General features: G+C 40.6%; 2 protein-coding genes and 2 non-coding genes across 4 annotated transcripts; 2 read left to right on the top strand and 2 right to left on the bottom strand.

Annotated features, from left to right (window-relative positions):
* LOC145090127 (receptor-like protein EIX1) lies at nt 1–3493 on the bottom strand. Its single transcript, XM_079028466.1, has 3 exons — nt 3359–3493; nt 3022–3116; nt 1–2965 (listed from the first exon to the last, which is right to left on the bottom strand). The coding sequence occupies exons 1-3, from the start codon at nt 3491–3493 to the stop codon at nt 1–3; spliced, it is 3195 nt and encodes a 1064-aa protein (XP_078884592.1).
* An 11758-nt stretch (nt 3494–15251) lies between these two features.
* Nucleotides 15252–16603, bottom strand: LOC145088711 (light-harvesting complex-like protein 3 isotype 1, chloroplastic). Its single transcript, XM_079027104.1, has 3 exons — nt 16219–16603; nt 15809–15946; nt 15252–15650 (listed from the first exon to the last, which is right to left on the bottom strand). Exons 1-3 carry the CDS (start codon nt 16547–16549, stop codon nt 15394–15396), a joined length of 726 nt encoding a protein of 241 aa, XP_078883230.1. The 5' UTR covers nt 16550–16603; the 3' UTR covers nt 15252–15393.
* An 810-nt stretch (nt 16604–17413) lies between these two features.
* On the top strand, nt 17414–17574 carry LOC145091033 (U1 spliceosomal RNA). The gene has a single exon (XR_013701923.1). It is a non-coding gene; the product is annotated as a U1 spliceosomal RNA (small nuclear RNA).
* Nucleotides 17575–20317: 2743 nt separating this feature from the next.
* LOC145091032 (U1 spliceosomal RNA) lies at nt 20318–20478 on the top strand. The gene has a single exon (XR_013701922.1). It is a non-coding gene; the product is annotated as a U1 spliceosomal RNA (small nuclear RNA).
* Nucleotides 20479–20757: the final 279 nt, after the last annotated feature.

The following is a 20757-nucleotide window of genomic DNA, read 5'->3' as shown; positions in this document are numbered from 1 at the left end:
CTATCTATGAAACCTCTTGTTGGAAGAGTTTTTCTTTTTGGGCATGCAAACACAAAACTTACACCAAATATCATAAAGAAACTCAAAATACTTGGTCCTCCATGAGTTGCTACCAATCAACGGACCCACCACAACCCAAAATCCAACCACAAACCCCACCACTATGCTTGTAATAAGTCCCCACTCTGGGCCATCGGAGCCACCGTCACCTTCTTCTTCTTCTTCTTCTTCTTCACCGGCATCACCCTCACCCTCACCCTGCCTTTCACACATTAACCTCACCGGAGGTCCACACAGTCCGTTCCCAACAAAGCTCCATTCCTCAAAGGTCTGAAGCTGACCACTCAACGGAATTCTTCCTGTCAATTCATTGTAAGATAAATTCAACGAATTCAAGAAACTCAATCTTGACATGCTTAAAGGAACAATCCCATCAATCCGATTCCGAGACAAATCAAGAGCTTCCAACATCTTCATGTCACCCATATTCACCGGGATCTTTCCAGTCAAACCATTAACTGAAAGATTCAACGATCTTAACTCCACGAGCTGTGTAATTTCAATCGGAATATCCCCGGATAAATCGTTTCCCGAAAGATCCAAAATCGTCACTAAACCAAGAATGCTGCCATACCCATTCACCCTCCCCTTCATCATCAACCAAGCATTTCCCCTAAATTCATCTCTGGCGAGCCCCACCATCTGACTTGGCTCAACTTTTCCGGTCATGACACTAAAATTGTTGAAACAGTTTGGTATTCTTCCAGAAAGATTGTTGTCAGCAAGGTCTAGAATCTGGATAGAATCAATTCTACAGATTTCATCCGGGATTTCACCATCGAATCTGTTTGAACGGAGGTTGAGAAGCCTCAAAGTTGTAGCTTCATCACCGATTGGTATCGGTATCGGTATACTTCCGGTGAATTCGTTTTCAGTGAGGTCAATGATGAGTAAACTCTTGGAATTCATTAGATTTACAGGTAATTCTCCTGAGAGCTTGTTGTTCCGCATGTTTAACGACTCTAAAGATGATAAATTCGCCAAAGATATTGGAAGTTTGCCGGAGAGATTATTGTTCTGGATGCTGAAGATATTCAGAAACTCCCATGTTGAAAAGCAATCAGGAAGAACACCTGAAATATTAGCATTCCCCATATTCAAGTATATAACCTGTTTCTGTTCTTCATTAGAACAAAAGAAATCATCCACAGACATCGATGAGAAATTATTATCTGAGATATTCAAATACTGCAAACCCGAAAACGAATTCCAGAACCAACTAGGAATGTCATCCGAAATCCCGGTGCTTGCAAGATACAAGATGAGCAGATCCGTCTGGTTTTGAAGCCAATGAGGGAAATTTGGGCCTAAACTCCATGAATTGAAGTTCAATATTTGGAGTTGAAAAGGTGGTTCCCAGTTATTATCTAATAACTCGAATCTTAACGTATTTGCACTTGCTCGTAAAGTGATTAGGCTTGTGAGATTAGCAAAATGATCTTCAGTTACAACACCTCTTAAAAAGTTGTGTTCGATGTTTAGGCTTGTTAGGTTCGTAAGTTGGCCAATACTTTGAGGAAGAGTTCCATTGATTTCATTATACGAAAGATCTAAGTCCGCCAATGATGACAATCTTCCTAAAGAATCGGGCAATGGGCCAGAAATCAAATTGGAAGAAAGATACATCGTTACCAATGTTGTTAATCTTCCTATGGAGTCAGGAAGTGTTCCTGAAATGGAATTAAACGCGAGTTGTAGGGTTTGTAAAGATGATAAATTTCCTAAAGAATCTGGAATTGACCCTGAAATGGAATTCTTGTTAAGATCGATATGAACCAAGTTCTTCAGATTTCCGAGTTGTGGTGGTAAATTACCAGAAAGCCCACTCCCGACAAACCTTAGAGACTCGAGTTTAGATGATTCGCATTGGAACCAACTTGAGAGGACCTCTGATAGATTTTTCCCATCAAATTTGTTCCACGAAAGATTGATTTCCCTCAAGTTACAGATGGTTTCTGGCGTAGTTTGGATACTCGTGAGTTGATTATTTGATAAATCAAGGGTAGTAAGGGAATTGATGTTCATAAGACCAGGAGGAACCGAACCTTTGAATTCACAATTAGCAAGGTTTAAGGAAACAAGACTCCGAAAACTAGAAATCCAACTAGGTATGGAGTTAGTACTGAAATTGTTAAAAGAAAGATCAAGCACTGAAAGCGAACTAAGATTAATGGTTAAATTAGGCGTGATAGGAGGAAGTCCACAATTCGATAAATGCAGTTGTTCAAGAGAAGAAGGGAGGAGGGTTCGAGTCACCTGTGACCAATCGAACACTTGGCCGACCTCAACTCCGCTCAGGTCAAGGTGGCGCAACCGTGAAACACCCGACAACCACCGCAAACTCTCCACCCTCAGCTCATACTGGTCGTCACTATAAAGATTCCGGTGGACACTGAGCACACGTAATGCCGATAGGTTCCCGAGTTGAGTCGGTATCTCCCCGGAAAAACTTGAGTCTGAAAGATTCAGATACGTCAAGTTTCGGAGCGACCCGATGTAGGTCGGAATCGGGTTCCCACCAAAATCGTTAGAACTCAAGTCTAGATACTCGAGCGAGGTCAAATTCCGCAAGGAGGGGTTGAGTTTTCCTCCGAGCTTCTGTACCGATGCTTCTTGGTTGTCAAAATCAGCCATGTCGTCTGGCCCACGAAGTCGGATCTCGGTAACCCGACCCGTTTGGTTGTTGCAGGTTATGCCGTACCATTTGCAGCAATCTCCGTTGCTACTGTTCCAGGAAGAGAGGAGGTTGGCATCATCGATGAGGTCTTTCTTGAACTCCAGAAGTGCGGTTTTCTCGTATTCGATACATAAAGAACAATGAAAGAATGTAAAAATAGTGAGAACGTAAACGCATGAGAAACGAAATGTGTGGGAAGTCATTTTTTGATGACCAAGAATCTGTAAACTGAAAAAAAGATTAGATATCTGTGTAGTTTTTGTAGAGATTGGATGCAGGGACACCAGCTTTGACCTTTTACTAAAAGGTCAATGAAACAACTACAATAGCCGCTGAATGAAGGAAGAACCAAGTTGCCTTCCCATTCCCAATCCCATTGCTGTGGATTATGAAAACTACATTACATATTATTGGACAGGATATGAACAAATTTTGAAACGAATTGCTATTTTTTGAAAGAAGAAAACGAAACTAAATTATATAGTTAACAAACGTGAATGTATTTTTATTGAAAATTATATAGACAATATAGTCCGTCCGATGTCATATGTTCGAATATTTCCTAAACCTATTTAAAGATAGCAACCCAACACCTAAAAGTTTACTACCTTGCTGACTTACTGTTGAGGTGGTTTCCATTTCCAACGCCGTTGTTTTGGACTTAACAGTTAACATCAACTCATCAAGACCTTCGACCTTCGTATATTTGTCTCCTTGTGAAACTTGGGAGTTAGGAGTCGCAATTATACTGCCCATGTGTGGACCACATTAGGCGAAAAAGGATAAGGTGTATCATGTATGTATACTACTATACAGTATGAACAAAACTGGTAATAAACTAATATATTAGATGCCCATACAAATAAATGGTGATGGTCTTTCTTAAGAAATGGATATCACGTTAGTAATAATATTATATACCCATACAAATAAAGTTGAGTTATACATAGTAATAATGATAAGTACAACCCAAATTTCATAAGTCATTGAGGTAATGGATATCACGTTGAAGTTAAAAAATCACACAATTTACCTAGTGAACGAAAACAAATAAATAAAAATTTACAGAACTTGGAGTCTTGGAGCCGTAAATGAAGGGATTTGGGCTCTACGGTTGTAGCAAAACACGGTAAGGCTATAGGAAGTGGAGTTCGTTAAGGAATATGCTAAGATGTGTTGCGAGTGTTACACACCATCTTCTAAGAGGTGTTAAGCAAGTTGCTAAGGCTATGGGGAGTGATAACACTCCTAACACCTTGTCATATCATCTTTTTGGGTGTTACATCATTTTTCTCTCTGACCATCTAACTCTTAGCATTTGGTAGGGAGTGGTAATACTCATAACACTTTATTTTTCTTTTCTTTTTTCAAATTTAATGGAAATAGGAAATGGCAAAGTGATTGGGTAAAATTACATTTTTTTAATTAAAAAATATGAAATTTACATACGCAAAATGATGGATCAATCAACTTTCCTTCCAACCAATCACATTACACCATTTTGTTCTCTCTCTTCTTGTTGTATACATAGCGATGCATTGGTAGGGGGTGGTGTTCAAAGAGGCTTAGCGAGTGGATTTAGCATGTCCACTCCGTTTAGCCTAAGAACGAGATGTTAAGCTGGCAGGGAAAGGAAAGAGGAGAGAGAAAGTGAAAATGAGTGTTTTGATTGAATGATGTTTTTTTTTTCTTCTAAAATCAAACCTATTAAATTGGCATGTTACCACTCTCTATTTTTTATGCTAGACATGCTAATATTACGTGACATTAAAAAAAAAATTTACGTGACAACGTGTTAAAACTGTTACAACTCCTTCTAGCCTAATCCGTTTATCAAAAATGCCAGGTCCACTGAGATCTTTTACTTGCTTGCTCATATTAGCTATGAAATTTTATTGTTTTTCATATAACAAAATGGATGAAAACTATCAATGTTGAAAGACCGAAAATAATCAAAAATATATGTTTTTTCTATTAAAGCTTGTGTGTTCATTATGCACTAAAACACATTTAGGGGTTGTTTGATATGATGTTTAACTGGGTCCAAAGAGGGATTAGGTCCATAAAATACCAATTGGCATGTTTGATAGAGATTATAGATGTAGGGACTCGGTCCAATATGTGGACTCGGTCCAATAAAAATGTAACATCCCAAAATTCAAGACTAAAAATTTCTTTTAATAAAGTATCACTTAAAGTAAAATCATCATTTCAAAACATAAACAAAGTATTAGTTTTCAAAAAAACATGTTCATTATCAGAGTAAAACATTCCCAGGCTGACTAATCTATGGTGTGTGCCATGCGATCATCCCGAGCTCCATCATCCGCTACCGGAAGTACCTGAAACCAAAACTGAAAGTCGTAAGCACGAAGCTTAGTGAGTTCCCCAGATACCACATACCATACAAACCATTCATAGCCAAGAACCATACATAACCGACTTATCCATAATCAAGTAAGGTGCTATGTGCCAAACATAGTCTTGCCATTATGCCACGGGCCGCATGTGGTCTTCCTGGTAAAGCCTGGGCCGCTCCCTGGGTCTTACAGACAAGTGCCAAGGGCCACCCCTGGTCTTACAGACGTGTGCCGAGGGCCACCCCCTGGTCTTCTATGCAAGTATCACAAAGACAACCGTACATACTACTCTACTTAGCTAAACAACATACAGTGTGCCAGAAGCCACCTCCTGGTCTTTCATATATATAGCATACAATGCGCCAGGAGCCACCTCCCGGTCTTTCATACATATTGCCTAGGGCTAACCCCCGGGTCTTCCTATCATCCATAATAACATACTGTATGTCAGGAGCCGCCCCCTGGTCTTTCATGCATATTGCCTAGGGCTAACCCCCGGGTCTTCCTACCATACATAATAACATATTGTGTGTCGGGGGCCACCCCCTGGTCTTTCATGCATATTCTAAATGGGCCGGCATTGGTGCCTTAGACCCATACAAACAGTGAGGAGACTCACCTCGCACTGCTGAACTCTGCTGATAATCCTCTGGTTGCTGACCGACAACTCTCTGAACTCCTGCTCCACTAGCTCCCCGAGCTACCAATATCAAAGCAACACTGAGTCTAACTGACCCCCAAAAGACAACCAAGTCAACTCAGGTCAAAGTCAAAGTCCTGGTCAAAGTCAACCTTCCAGGTCAACCCTACTCGTCGAGTCACCCTACTGACTCGCCGAGTTCATAAGTCCAGAGTCATTCCACTCGCGACTCTACTCGCCGAGTCAGTCCATGACTCGCCGAGTCTACCGATTTCCGAGTCCTGACCTGTCCAACTCACCGAGTCTCTAATCGACTCACTAATTCGAGTCTAAGCTCGAAGGCTTTGGGGTTTCGCGACTTGACTCGCCGAGTCCAAGAACAGACTCGCCGAGTCCAAGACAATCTTCATCCAACTCGCCGAGTTGTTCTTCCAACTCGCCGAGTTCATGCCCAACTTCATCCGACTCGACGAGCTGTTCATCCCACTCGTCGAGTTCCTCCTCATCTTCAAGCTACTCGCCGAGTCCACTCAAAGGACTCGTCGAGTCCATCAGGTCCTTCATACATGCAGAGGACTTTTGAGTCATGCAGGGACTCAAATCTGTAGATCTACCCTTCTCAAGCCTATTCCTCACGTAAAGTTGCAAACTTTACGTGTAGAGAAAGAGATTTAAGCAAAATACACCATAAACTAGGGTTTAAGGCCAAGGGGCTTCAACATTGACTCAAGGGCTGATACTTTATGCTTCTCTAGTCCATAACACACTTGGATCTAAAGTAGCAACTCCAGATCCGACTTCTAACTCGAATGGGTGTCAAACCATGGCTTAAAAGCCCCAAATCTCAAAACCATGGAAAACCTAAAGGAGAGAGGGACGACTTATTACCTTCAATATCTCAGAAAGGCTCTACAAACTCCGGATCTATAGTCCCTTCTTGCTCCTCCAAGTTCCTTCTTCCTTCTCCAAGCTTTAATGCACCTTCCAAGGCAACAAATGGCTCAATCAAAGGTTATGACGGCTAGGGTTTGGTATCCAGGGCTGAAGAGGCAGTAAGGGAACCCTAGGAAGAAGATTAAGACGTTTATATAGGCTCCAAGTCCCGAATTTAGGGTTTTCCACGCACAGACCAGACTCGCCGAGTCACCTTGGCCTACTCGCCGAGTCGGTCACTTACTCCTCGGCCTGGATCCCGCTCGGACTCGCCGAGTCGACCCCTAAACTTAGTGTTTTCTTTCCTTTCTTGGTCTTCAAAACTTTGGGTGTTACAACTCTCCCCCACTTAAATTAAACTTCGTCCTCGAAGTTTGCCATGGCCCACCGCCTGCGATCCGCCTTCAATACGCACCAATTATCCCAACACCAGCTGCCTACCTTCGATGGTCTTCCACCTGGTCATTCTGACTAACGTAAACCTCACGGTTAAACCTCGGGTCAAACCTGACCCTGAACAACTCAGAAACACAACTTACTCAACCGATAATCCTTCTGGTACTCACCGAGTACTGCACTGAACCTATAGGGGTTCACCCCTTCTTTCCATGCGCAAATTTCTTGCCTTCCCGAGGCAAAGCTCCATATCCAACTATTTCCTCTGACACTGTGAAGGTCCTATCCTTCACCAACTCCATCACCCCCGCTATTCCCAGAATGGGTCATCACCGTCTGTAATCACTGACACTCCTCTCTGCCAGAACTTGGTGTCGAGCACCCCTTGACCAACTATCTGAATTTCACCATAGACTGCTTACCAGCACTGCTACTGGCTGGAAATTTCTACTATTCCTTATTTGCCTTCCGGATGAGTTGAGACCACCTTGGTCCCTACCAATCTACCAATATCTGGATTACCGGCTCCCACCGGTCGCTAGCCCCAACTCAACTCCTAGTCTCTCCCAGCGAATTTCGAAGAAACTCTACCAATAATCGCTCAATCCACTCTGCCACTAAATCATACACCTGACACATTCACTCTAACGAGTAGGGACCGATGAATGCTACGGGCCACCCCGTAGTCTTACAACATTTCCACGCTGCCAGCCAACCAAAGCTACGGGCCGCCCCGCAGTCTTGCTAAACCAGTGCTACGGGCCACACCGTAGCCTAACCATACTCACATACGATTGTTGCGGGCCACACCGCAGTCTTGCTAATCTAATGCTACGGACCACACCGCAGTCTTACCAATCTAATGCTACGGACCACACCGCAGTCTTACTAATCTAATGCTACATGCCACACCGTAGTCTTACTAATCTAATGCTACGGGCCACACCGCAGTCTTACTATGCTTCCCTTACTATCTAGCCATTGGTGAATGCTACGGCCATCCGGTAGTCTGACAACACCTTCCCACACCGTCTAGCTGCTAACGGATGCTACAACTAACCCATAGTTGATCATACAGCACCACCGAGTACTCCCAAGTGGTACTCATGTCCCAAATGGAACTCCCAACCGATTCCTATGAAATTCGCGACCAGAAATTTCGAGAATGAGGTCTCACAGTTGGCAAGTTTTCCGAACTTCCAATTTACACTATCCTCCAATCATACAGTCACCTGAGCCGTCTTTCTTACTAACAAGAGAGCGAACTTATCCCAGTTTCAAGACCCCTTCTACTCCCATAACCTGATTGTTTCTCCCCCACTTAGCCTCAGCTAAGTCTTTACTGCCTGCGAAAACCCGAAGATTTCCATTCCTTCCTTCCTTACACGATAGGCATGATAACCACCATCGCCCTATCCCTGCTAGCGATCCGTCTCTAGCCCACTCCAACTACCGTATGATTACCGAATACTAGATGAACACCGCCCGCATCCCTGATGCTAAAAAAATCCTCTAAGCTCTGACTACTGTCCTTACAGTCCGAATAACTGGGCACAGACTCCTTGGTGATAAGCCACTTTCCTTGGTGCTTCCGAAAGCCATCCCGAACGCCCAGATTAGAACCATCAAACCCCGATGATGGTGGCTGACCACTTCCCGAATCATTTTCAACCGTAACCGAGACGATACTGAACACTTCGATCCCGAAGTGAAAGATAATCTACACTAGCTACTAATAGCTCCTGGTATGCAATTGGCATATGACAATTCCAAAATACAATCCAAATACAAGCAGAGAGACAAATCATACATAAAATCGCCGGAGTCCAGGGTAAAAACTTCCCTAATTCACATAGGAATGAAAATAGCCATAGATACGTACCTGCAACATTCCTTTCTGTAATCCAGATCTTCCGCATCTGTCACTGCATGGCACTACCCTCTCGCCCATCCGTAATCCTCATAGTCGCTGGGGCAGGCGCACTCCCTGCTCCTCCCCTCATCGTCGGGCAGTCGGTCCTCTTGTGGCCCACCTGATTGCAGTGAAAACATAATGGGCTTGCCCCCCGTGGGCAGTCCCTGCTAACGTGACCATCACTGCCACACTTGTAGCAGCCGGAACCCCTGGAACGACACACTCCCTCGTGCGGTTTCCCACACGTGCTGCACTGACTTCGGCCCTGCCGACCCACTAATCGCTGATCTGAAGTCTTAGGTCTCTTCCCGAAACCCTCCAAAGTGAATGTCTGATCTGACTTCCTCTTCTCAATGTGCTCCAGATCGATCTCCCTCTCCCTAACTCTGGCAATCATAGAGTCCAGGGTCGGGCATGCCGAGAAGCTGACATACTCCCGAATCTCCGCTCTCAACATGTCATGATAGCGGGTCCTCTGCATCTCATCATCCCCTGCATACTGAGGAACTAATAGGGCCCTCTCCCGAAACTTGGCGGTAATTTCCGCCACCGACTCTGTCGTCTGTCTCATGTCTAGGAATTCTCTAGCCAGTTGTTGAAGCTCCACTGTCGGTGCAAACTCCGCCCTAAACCTGGTCACGAAGTCTGACCAGGTCATAGCCTCGACGACCGAGGCTCCCAATGAGTCCCCAACTGACTCCCACCAATCTTTAGCTCTGTCTCTCAAACATGCCACCGCAAAGCGGACCTTCGACCTATCCGAGCAGAAGCTCGTCAACTGTGCAGACTCAATGTCTGCGATCCATCTCTTGGCAACAATGGGGTTCTTCACCCCGTGAAAATCCGGCACACCACACCCTCTGAAGTCCTTGAAGGACAGTGTGCGCGTACTTGCCTGGCCAGACGCCAAATCACTCCTGAAAGCTCGGAGGCGATCCTCCATCAGCTCAATGATCCCCTCCTTGATCGACCCGAAAATGATCGGGTCGCCTCAAGGATGCCTCTCGTAATCTCAGATGCGATGAACTCGCGCAACCCATCATCAACTGGTTCGGATCCCGCGCCCGAACCTGATCCCGAACCGGATCCTGACCCGCCCACTGGTCTCTCCCGCAACGTCACCATGCTGAAAATATAACACAACCACTATCAGAATACTGATCACTACTGCGAGGCCAAACACACGCACTACCAGGTTCCCGGTCTTGTCTCGGCCCTTCCCGAATCGAGTACGGATCCTCTGCTTTCAGTAGGACAGGCCCATACTACCTTCCACATCTATCCGTACTTTCCTCAAGAACTGCCTTGACTCCACCAGGTCCCTTTCTACTACTTCTGCTTCCAGCACTACCTCATCCTAGGCTGACCCTAGGGAAACCTCTGACTCAACTCAAACCAGTCCTCAACTGCTGAAGGCTTCCTCGCGATGCCAATTAGCCATCACCTGGATACCATCACATGTGACGAGGCTCAGATAATCCTTCGAGTAAAAGACTCATCCCTACAACGGTTAGACTCAAACGAGAGCTGCGCAATAGGGCCAAGTCCAGCACTCTGAGATTATTCGACCCTGATCACATGTGACGTGGTGTATCCACTTAATGGCTAACTCCCATCACTCAAAATCCCACAATGCACAAAGCAAACATCATTCAGACGAGGGGAAAATCTAACCACAACATACTCAAGCAATCATACACATATAGCAAAAATCTGAACTAGCATGCAACACAAACTCATAAATCAGGCATAACCTAAACAGGTTATCCTACTACTGTCTAATCAGTACTACTATGCAGCTCAAAAGCACAAATAACAGGCACATAAGGCATCATCCCTAGATCCTTAGTCCTATTCTAGCATGTTGTTCGATTAACTGATAATCAAAACATAGACTTGTATGGGTATTTTGGGGTACTTACTTGAGCTCGGCTGATTGCATGCACCACACCTCTTTTCTCTTTTTAAAGTTCTTTTCTTTCTGAATTCTTTTTGCTTTTCTAAAACCGTTTTCTTCCTCAAAACTCTCTTTTACAAAACTGTCTTTTCATTTTGAAAACTCTTATACCAATCCCTCAGTTTGAGTTCAGACATGCTCGAGAGCATGTCCGAATCCCTCAAACCAAGGCTCTGATACCAACTTGTAACATCCCAAAATTCAAGACTAAAAATTTCTTTTAATAAAGTATCACTTAAAGTAAAATCATCATTTCAAAACATAAACAGAGTATTAGTTTTCAAAACACATGTTCATTATCAGAGTAAAACATTCCCAGGCTGACTAATCTATGGTGTGTGCCATGCGATCATCCTGAGCTCCATCATCCGCTACCGGAAGTACCTAAAACCAAAACTGAAAGCCGTAAGCACGAAGCTTAGTGAGTTCCCCAGATACCACATACCATACAAACCATTCATAGCCAAGAACCATACATAACTGACTTATCCATAATCAAGTAAGGTGCTATGTGCCAAACATAGTCTTGCCATTATGCCACGGGTCGCATGTGGTCTTCCTAGTCAAGCCTGGGCCGCTCCCTGGGTCTTACAGACAAGTGCCAAGGGCCACCCCCTGGTCTTACAGACGTGTGCCGAGGGCCACCCCCTAGTCTTCTATGCAAGTATCACAAAGACAACCGTACATACTACTCTACTTAGCTAAACAACATACAGTGTGCCAGAAGCCACCTCCTGGTCTTTCATATATATAGCATACAATGCGCCAGGAGCCACCTCCCGGTCTTTCATACATATTGCCTAGGGCTAACCCCCGGGTCTTCCTATCATCCATAATAACATACTGTATGTCAGGAGCCGCCCCCTGGTCTTTCATGCATATTGCCTAGGGCTAACCCCCGGGTCTTCCTACCATACATAATAACATACTGTGTGTCGGGGGCCACCCCCTGGTCTTTCATGCATATTCTAAATGGGCCGGCATTGGTGCCTTAGAACCATACAAACAGTGAGGAGACTCACCTCGCACTGCTGAACTCTGCTGATAATCCTCTGGTTGCTGACCGACAACTCTCTGAACTCCTGCTCCACTAGCTCCCCGAGCTACCAATATCAAAGCAACACTGAGTCTAACTGACCCCCAAAAGACAACCAAGTCAACTCAGGTCAAAGTCAAAGTCCTGGTCAAAGTCAACCTTCCAGGTCAACCCTACTCGTCGAGTCACCCTACTGACTCGCCGAGTTCATAAGTCCAGAGTCCTTCCACTCGCGACTCTACTCGCCGAGTCAGTCCATGACTCGCCGAGTCTACCGATTTCCGAGTCCTGACCTGTCAAACTCACCGAGTCTCTAATCGACTCACTGATTCGAGTCTAAGCTCGAAGGGTTTGGGGTTTCGCGACTTGACTCGCCGAGTCCAAGACAATCTTCATCCAACTCGCCGAGTTGTTCTTCCAACTCGCCGAGTTCATGCCCAACTTCATCCGACTCGACGAGCTGTTCATCCCACTCGTCGAGTTCCTCCTCATCTTCAAGCTACTCGCCGAGTCCACTCAAAGGACTCGCCGAGTCCATCAGGTCCTTCATACATGCAGAGGACTTTTGAGTCATGCAGGGACTCAAATCTATAGATCTACCCTTCTCAAGCCTATTTCTCACGTAAAGTTGCAAACTTTACGTGTAGAGAAAGAGATCTAAGCAAAATACACCATAAACTAGGGTTTAAGGCCAAGGGGCTTCAACATTGACTCAAGGGCTGATACTTTATGCTTCTCTAGTCTATAACACACTTGGATCTGAAGTAGCAACTCCAGATCCGACTTCTAACTCGAATGGGTGTCAAACCATGGCTTAAAAGCCCCAAATCTCACAACCATGGAAGGCCTAAAGGAGAGAGGGACGACTTATTACCTTCAATATCTCAGAAAGGCTCCACAAACTCCGGATCTATAGTCCCTTCTTGCTCCTCCAAGTTCCTTCTTCCTTCTCCAAGCTTTAATGCACCTTCCAAGGCAACAAATGGCTCAATCAAAGGTTATGACGGCTAGGGTTTGGTATCCAGGGCTGAAGAGGCAGTAAGGGAACCCTAGGAAGAAGATTAAGACGTTTATATAGGCTCCAAGTCCCGAATTTAGGGTTTTCCACGCACAGACCAGACTCGCCGAGTCACCTTGGCCTACTCGCCGAGTCGGTCACTTACTCCTCGGCCCGGATCCCGCTCGGACTCGCCGAGTCCCTCCGTGGACTCGCCGAGTCGACCCCTAAACTTAGTGTTTTCTTTCCTTTCTTGGTCTTCAAAACTTTGGGTGTTACAAAAAACATCAAACTCGGTCCTTGCTTTCTATTTGATGGACCGAGAAAAAAAACATAAACCAACGTTGCCCTGCAAAAGTTGCAACTGAGGTTCTGATTTCATCCCCTCCCTCTGATAACATCTCCTCAACGAAGCAACGAGAGTTTCATTCGCGATCAAAAGAACAGAGGAGCAACCGTGATTAACAGCAACAACATCAAAAAGGTGTCGGTTTTCTTTTTTTGTAAACTGTAGCAATATCCTTCGTTGCCCTTTCTCTCCTTCTCACGTCGACAACCTTCTTCTCCTTCTTAACTCTGGACGTGAAAACTTCTCCCACCACTGTTTCAACTTGCAGCAACGTTGGCTTCCTCTCCTTCAATTTTCTTCCGACGATGTCGTCACTGCACCGTCGTTTTCCTAAGGCAGAATCGCCACAAGCAGTTGACCTCAGCCTCTCCTAAGCTAGTGTCGATCATTCAGGTAATTTCTTTGTTTTTTTCTCTATCTTGGTAAAAATCAGAAATGACACTTGGAACCTTCAGTTATATTTTGAAATTTGGTTTTGGTTACCTCTGGATCCGATAGAGGTTTGGTGAGTTTCGATTTTGGTTTCACTCATCTGTATGTTTATAATGTTTTTTCTGTTTTCATATGAATGTCAAATTTCAGATGTGAATTTCTTATTCTTTCACAGAAAATTATATGGTCTGCAACTAAGTGGTATAATGGTAATTTCAGGCTACTCTCAATCTGAACCTAAGATATGGCTTCAACTAATTGGTATAATGATAATTTCAATCTCATTCCTCATTTCTGATGCCAATTCCAAGGTACAAATCAAAGTTATGTTATGGCAAAAATGTCTATCTCCAAATGAAGTTTCCCTAATCGGGCTACCGGATTGTGTCATAGTTTCTTATACATGAGTGTTTGAGGATGATTTGCCACTTCTTCAACATCTACAAGACCACAGGCCATACTATGTGGATTTTAGTTTTGATCTATAAAACTTGAGGTTGAACTGTTATGAAGATTTAATACTAATATATATATATATATATATATATATATATATATATATATATATATATATATATATATATGTTAATGTGTGGTTGGATAGAAAATACTATGTGGATTTTGGTTTTGTAATACAAAAGGAAATGAGATGTGGGAATGAGATGTATACATGATAAGAACGACACATTAACACACACACACACACACACATATATATATATATATATATATATATATATATATATATATATATATGTAGATATATATGTTAATGTGTGGTTGGATAGAAAATACTATGTGGATTTTGGTTTTGTAATACAAAAGGGAATGAGATGTGGGAATGAGATGTGTGAATGAGATGTATACATGATAAGAACGAGTTCAATGTAATTTTCTATAATGAAAGACAATTTATATGGTTAACCGTATGTTAAAAACCTTAAAGCAAGAATGTGTGAAGTATACCAATGTTAAAAAGTATACAAGTGTCCATTATAAAAAAACATCATTTAAGGATAATATAGTCATTTTACACAGTCAGTCAGATACAAAATCAAACAACAAATTTCAGTCAGGAGTACTCAGTCAGAACTTCTAACCCAGTCAGTTTCTAACCCGGTCAACTATAACCCAGTTAGCATCTATCAAACGACCCTTTAATTGCTTTCGTCTTGCATTATGTGTCATTACATGAAAAACAATATAATATAGTTTCTTTCATGGCATAATCAATATGTTATTTTTTCGTATTGTTATATATATATATATATATATATATATATATATATATATATATATATATATATATATATATATATATATATATATCAACTTGCAGACCTCCTCTCGATGAGTTTAAAAATTATCTTTTTTATTTTTAGAGATGCTCACAAAAAATTTGATGTTAATGCTCAATATGCACGACTAGAAAGGACTAGATACCGATGAACTAACTGAATCAGTCTAGGCTTTATTTTGGCCAGTTCTGTTTGGGATGATTTCGTTGATATGATTCTTTTTCTATATAAAATATGATAAATTATAAGTAAAGGCCAAATTATCCCAATAATACAAGATTAGAAGTAGAAACATTAATTTCATAAAGCTCTAACTAGTTTTATTATCGATAATACATTAATTTCATTTTTTCCCTAAAGAGCTACCACTCAAATCTGGATCTTGCCATGATGCTTGCCACTGTTTATCATAAAAAGTAGCCTCATCCGCTAGATTCTTGAGATCCTGTATAGACTTGGTCTGTCTAAACAGAACTACACCAATGACTGTCGCCAGTAAACATATCTTGCATATGAAATTACCACTTTGTCCCACCACATCGAGCCCAGTCAAAACATCCACAAGATAAGCCATAAAGAACCCAATCATTGCCGCCCGACCTACATACACAAACCTCAAATAGATTGATCTCTTAAAAACAGAGTGATTTAAATGCTCCTTAGTTTGTGTTGTGGATGTACCCATGTAGGGATATCCGGGTTAATTAAATTAAGTACAAAAAGATCAATTAGCAAATATAATGGGGGACCGGACTAACCATTTAGCAACTCAGCCTCAGGAAGGTGAGAATGTGTGATCCAAGCCCACCAGGGTATAATGGAGCTTCTAAATACCACAGGGTCTTCATTTGTTGCCATTTCCGGATGCAGTTCAAGAGACTTTCTCCTACTAGCTTCTGCAAACCCAAAAAAGTTTCACATTTGATTTTTAAGTAGAACAAGATATGAAAGAACCAAACCCAAACCGTTTTCTATTATGATTGACATCGAGACTCATGTTAATAGATAAAAATTACTATTTTTTGTCTGATTAGAAAAAGGCGACATAAGGTGGGACATGACTAAGTCTAGGTCTTAAAAAACACGAATATCCTTGTCATCTTTGTCATCCAACATAGAGCCTTATAAGCTAAGATGTTAACTGAACAGAAGGATTGAAACTATTTACCAGCAACAATTAGAGCATCCCAATCCATTTTTCCAGATTTCACAAACATATTCAAATCCCATGTCCCGTGTTTCCATCGCTCGTCAGTGAACTTGATGCTACAAGTTTCTGTCACATCATCACCATTCTCAAGTACTCCATTAATGTTGCTCTGGTTTTGTTCTTGAGGTGGGTTTAGAGGCTTTTGGGCTTCAACATTAAGAGATACGAATGTAGCTGCCTGCTTACTTCCTAAGGAGCGGGTGGGAGTGGTTCCTACATCTTTGGTGGTGAGGTGAGGGGAGGAGCTGCAAGCTCTGTGCATTGCAGCATTGATACCAATAGAAGCCATGGATATTGGATAGCTGCTGCAAGATCCTGTCTCGCATTATATTATCATTATTTTCTGTTTGTTTATTAGAATTGCTTTATATAAAATATAAATAAAAGATGTATTGTAGCCCATAACATGAAGCACAGGAATTAAAAGCTTATCTCCACGTTATGGAAGGCTTTTGTCATGTATCTTTTATTATCCTCATCCATTTTTGTTTTGGTTAGAATAAATTAAATATTTTTGCTTTTGTAAAAGGGCAAATGTTTCAAATACTACTAACAAACAGCAATACTCACACTTATATAGCTGAGAGATTAGTTATCAATGCTGACATCCATATCCTAAAGAAGATAAATTAAACATGAAAAAGTAAATAAAAAGAACATGTAAAACACCTAAAGCAGTCGACTTTTATAATTAGCTACTAATGTGTTATGAAATTGTAATTCTGCTTATTAGGTTAGATTCCTTGACACTTTGTCTCAACTAAATGTCAATTCTCGAAGTTCAAAGAGTATACAATACAAGGTCAATGTTGTATTATATCATTCTAATGATATGTTGGAATCAAAGTGTGTTCATGCTTTATCACTAGATGATTACTGTTTTTTGCCAAAACAAAACTTAATAATAAGTTTTCATTCAATACAAAATTAAAATTAAATTACATTTAGTGAGATACATATAAACAAAATATCCGATTTTTAAAAATCATTTCCTGTCAAACAATAATGATGTGGAAATCGAAATGTGGAAGGAAACATGGTTTGTATGAAATATGGATGAACTATGCATATAAAGGTTCTCCCACATCGGCAGGTGGAATAAAGAGAAAAGGAGGGGAAGCTCAATAAAAAGGGAAAGAGGCGCACGGAGAAGGTACTTACCTGGATGGGGTCAATGGGTGGTCAAGATGGCCCATGGCCTAGGCTAGTGACTTCCATTGCACTTTGGAAGGGTGCTAATCTAAGGTCGGCCCAAGTGGTCGAGCCTACATCATAATTTGTGCCAGTGGGGGCCTGCGTTCGCGCGGCCCCTGCCCAATTTATTCACTTAAGTTTTCTTCACATCAGATCTGTTGTGCTAAATTAAGATAAACCTATAGAAATGCTGTAATTGATATTTACATGTTAGACCATTAAATTTGTCAATTTTGTCTATTTAAGTAACCCATGTCAAACTTACAACTTATCTCCTTATTAAATCATTTGGTTTTTAACAAAGTTAACTAGTTAATATAAATTACACAAATGGTCCGGTTTTAATTTCTTTTGTGGTGGGTCCGTAACCAATATTGTTCACCATCGCCACCGTCACTGTTCACTTTTGACAACCCCACGTTTTTTTGATCTTTAGTTATGTTTACCGGCAGGATAGTAAGGAAAAGATGAAGAGAATACGAAAGACAGACAAGCTTTAAAATGTATCGATTATAGTGAGGAAGATGAAAAATCCGACAGGGAGTTGGACTGTTAGTCGTGGGTAATTTTATTATGAGGTTGGCTAAAAAGACATTTTATTTTTCCATTTAGACATCCTATTTGATTTTAAGATTTTTTTATTGGTTGAAATTTCATTTTTTTCCAAAAAAGTTGATTATAGGTTGATTTTTTATAAAAATAATAACAGGGTGTCTAAGATGTGTCTCATCATCAACACCTTTATACTACAACAATATTATGAATATATTTGGGTAATACTTGTTATTACACATTTTTTATGTAATGAAAGCGATCATAATTTCAAATTCATTAAAAAAAATTCACATTGCTAAACGCGAATTAAATCGGTTATTCATCTTTCACATATGATGGGATTTACGAGAAGTGCATCAACACATGAATCGATATAATTGGCTACCGTTTGTTAGTTGCATGTTTATCGGATATAACAAATTTTCATCTCAAGAAAGTTTTATTTCATATTTTCTGGACCAACCGCAAAAATTTGTTTTGGAACAATGGAAAAACAACTATGAAAAACGCTTATCATATAAATATGAGTCTCAAAACAACCATGAAATTAATCAAGAAAAAATGACCAAATGTTTATATAGCCATCATAGGTACATTAGAAATATATATCATCGTTTTAGAGAGAACTTTTTTCGTTAGTTTTAATTGAAATCCAAATAAGCCAATTATAATTCATTTCGTTTCCTAGAGGTTGCAACGATGTTCATAAATCAGAATTACAGAATGAAGATAGCCTAAACAACCACGGGGTTGCTAAAAGTGAACACTAGTTACTATTAGAAGTGAACGGTGGTGGTGTCGGTGGGAATGATGTTTATAAGGGACCAACCATGAAAAAAACTAAAACTATATGGACAATTTGTGTAACTTAATAAACAAAGTAAGTTGTAAGTTTAATAACTTATGTGCAAAAAAAAAATAGTGATCAAATAAGACCAAATAGAACAGTTGATTAGTCGGTTGTGCTAAAGTAGACTTGACAATTTCAGACACGAAGACACGGATCTGTAAAAGACACGACACGACACGACACGACACGAATACATCTTAAAAATTGAGATAAAGTTTATTTCTCATTGTGTAATCGTATCGTGTCAAATTCGTGGTTGACACGTTTTAATGACACGAATACACGAATTGCCAGGTCTATGCTAAAGTGTCATTTTCCATATCATCTACGATAAGTGTACATGCAAATCGTTAAGAAGAAAACATGTTACAAAAAATGGTTACTCCTTTGAATATTCCAAAGATTTGATGCCACTGGAAGAAAGCTTTTGCAAAGTAGTTTTTTTATTTATTTATTTATTTATTTTTTTTTTCAAGTGAAATTTAGAATATGATGCGAGGGTAAGTGTAATTAGAATGTGTATTTGGTCATTGTGCTGACAAACAATGATATAATGGTGATATCTATCTAATCGACGGAATATAAGGAATGAAAAAGACATTATTACACCCACGTACAAATCACATGTCTTGACAAATCCCTTAAACGATGTCTATCTTTCAGGACCAAATCTAAACCAAAACCCTCTCATAAGGACCTTTTGTGGGAAAAGATTCATTTAGGGACGTAAACCAAAAAATGAAAATGACAAGAACCATTTGTACGATTTACTCCATTAAAATGCAAATGATAAAACAGAACAAAAAGTGTTCTTTCGTGACAAAAGAGAACATAATTTTTATTATATATATTAATTTATTTTTAGGCTGCCAAAGTTATAATTGTTAAGAGAAAAAATTAAATAAACATAATACTAATGTGTAGATATTTTGATTGATCTTTATTGTCAAGTTAAAAATAACTTTTTTTTTTAAATAAAAACAAAGTGTAAAACACCTAAAAGGCTAAAACAATTCAATGTCCCAATCCATTCTCATATAGGATATGATCAAGATGCCCTAATTTTTTATAACTAGTACTAGTTCAATGTTTTTTTTACTATAATTCTGATGATAAGTTTGAACCAAAGTATGTGTAAGTTTATCACTAGATGATTACAGTATCTAGACAAAAGAAGAAATAAATAAAGTTTTAGTTCAATGAACCAAGTATGTCTTGTCTTATAGTCGTGAAGTACTTTCTAGTTTCTAGCCAACCAAAATATCAAATGTTTAAAAACTTTATCAATCCATTTCGTTTCTATAATTGTAAAAGCAAAGGTGTGAAAAATATTAAAAAAAAAAAAAAAAAAAAAACCTTCCAACGATACATGCATATTAAACTATCCCACATCGGCAGGTGGAATAAAGAGAAAGAGAGGAGAAACTCAATAAAACGGGAATGAGGAATCTGGAAGACTTACTTACCTGGATGGGGTCAATGGGTGGTCAAGATGGCTCATGGCCTAGGTTAGTGACCTTCATTGCACTCTGAAGGGGTGCTACCCTAAGGTCGGCCCAAGTGGTCGAACCTACATCATAATTTGTGGCAGTGGGGGCCTGCGTTCGCGCGGCCCCTGCACAATTAAGAGTTTAATTTTCTTTATTTGAATAAGAGGGCTTGGTGTCGCTTAGTTGAGACAATTAATCACTAGAGAAAAATAAATTTCTCTACGTATAAATTTTTATATTGCAGATCATTAAAAACGTTTTGAATTTCGTTTTTATTTTTTTGCTTAAGTTAGCTTGCACAGCTTTGCTGTATCACACAAGTAAAGTTTGATAGAATATTCACCACTGTTATTATCAGATTATAGGGCAGATAGGGGTTCTGTTTTCTTTAGTAAAACCAGAAAATAT

Source organism: Lactuca serriola, chromosome 2 (assembly GCF_051521515.1).
Source record: "Lactuca serriola cultivar US96UC23 chromosome 2, Lser_US96UC23_V15, whole genome shotgun sequence".
Classification (NCBI taxonomy): domain Eukaryota; kingdom Viridiplantae; phylum Streptophyta; class Magnoliopsida; order Asterales; family Asteraceae; genus Lactuca; species Lactuca serriola.
The sequence above is the reverse complement of the archived record's forward strand: the minus strand, read 5'-3'. Positions and strand labels throughout refer to the sequence as shown.

Excerpts from the sequence above, each read along its gene's own strand:
- LOC145088711 (XM_079027104.1), bottom strand. The coding sequence starts at position 16,549 with ATGGCTTCTATTGGTATCAATGCTGCAATGCACAGAGCTTGCAGCTCC. Across the intron at positions 15,947-16,218 it reads GGATGCTCTAATTGTTGCTG|AAGCTAGTAGGAGAAAGTCT; the intron begins GTAAATAGTTTC and ends TTGGGTTTGCAG. Across the intron at positions 15,651-15,808 it reads TGAGGCTGAGTTGCTAAATG|GTCGGGCGGCAATGATTGGG; the intron begins GTTAGTCCGGTC and ends TTGTGTATGTAG.
- LOC145090127 (XM_079028466.1), bottom strand. The coding sequence starts at position 3,493 with ATGGGCAGTATAATTGCGACTCCTAACTCCCAAGTTTCACAAGGAGAC. Across the intron at positions 3,117-3,358 it reads AAATGGAAACCACCTCAACA|CAATGGGATTGGGAATGGGA; the intron begins GTAAGTCAGCAA and ends CATAATCCACAG. Across the intron at positions 2,966-3,021 it reads TTAGTAAAAGGTCAAAGCTG|TTTACAGATTCTTGGTCATC; the intron begins GTGTCCCTGCAT and ends TCTTTTTTTCAG.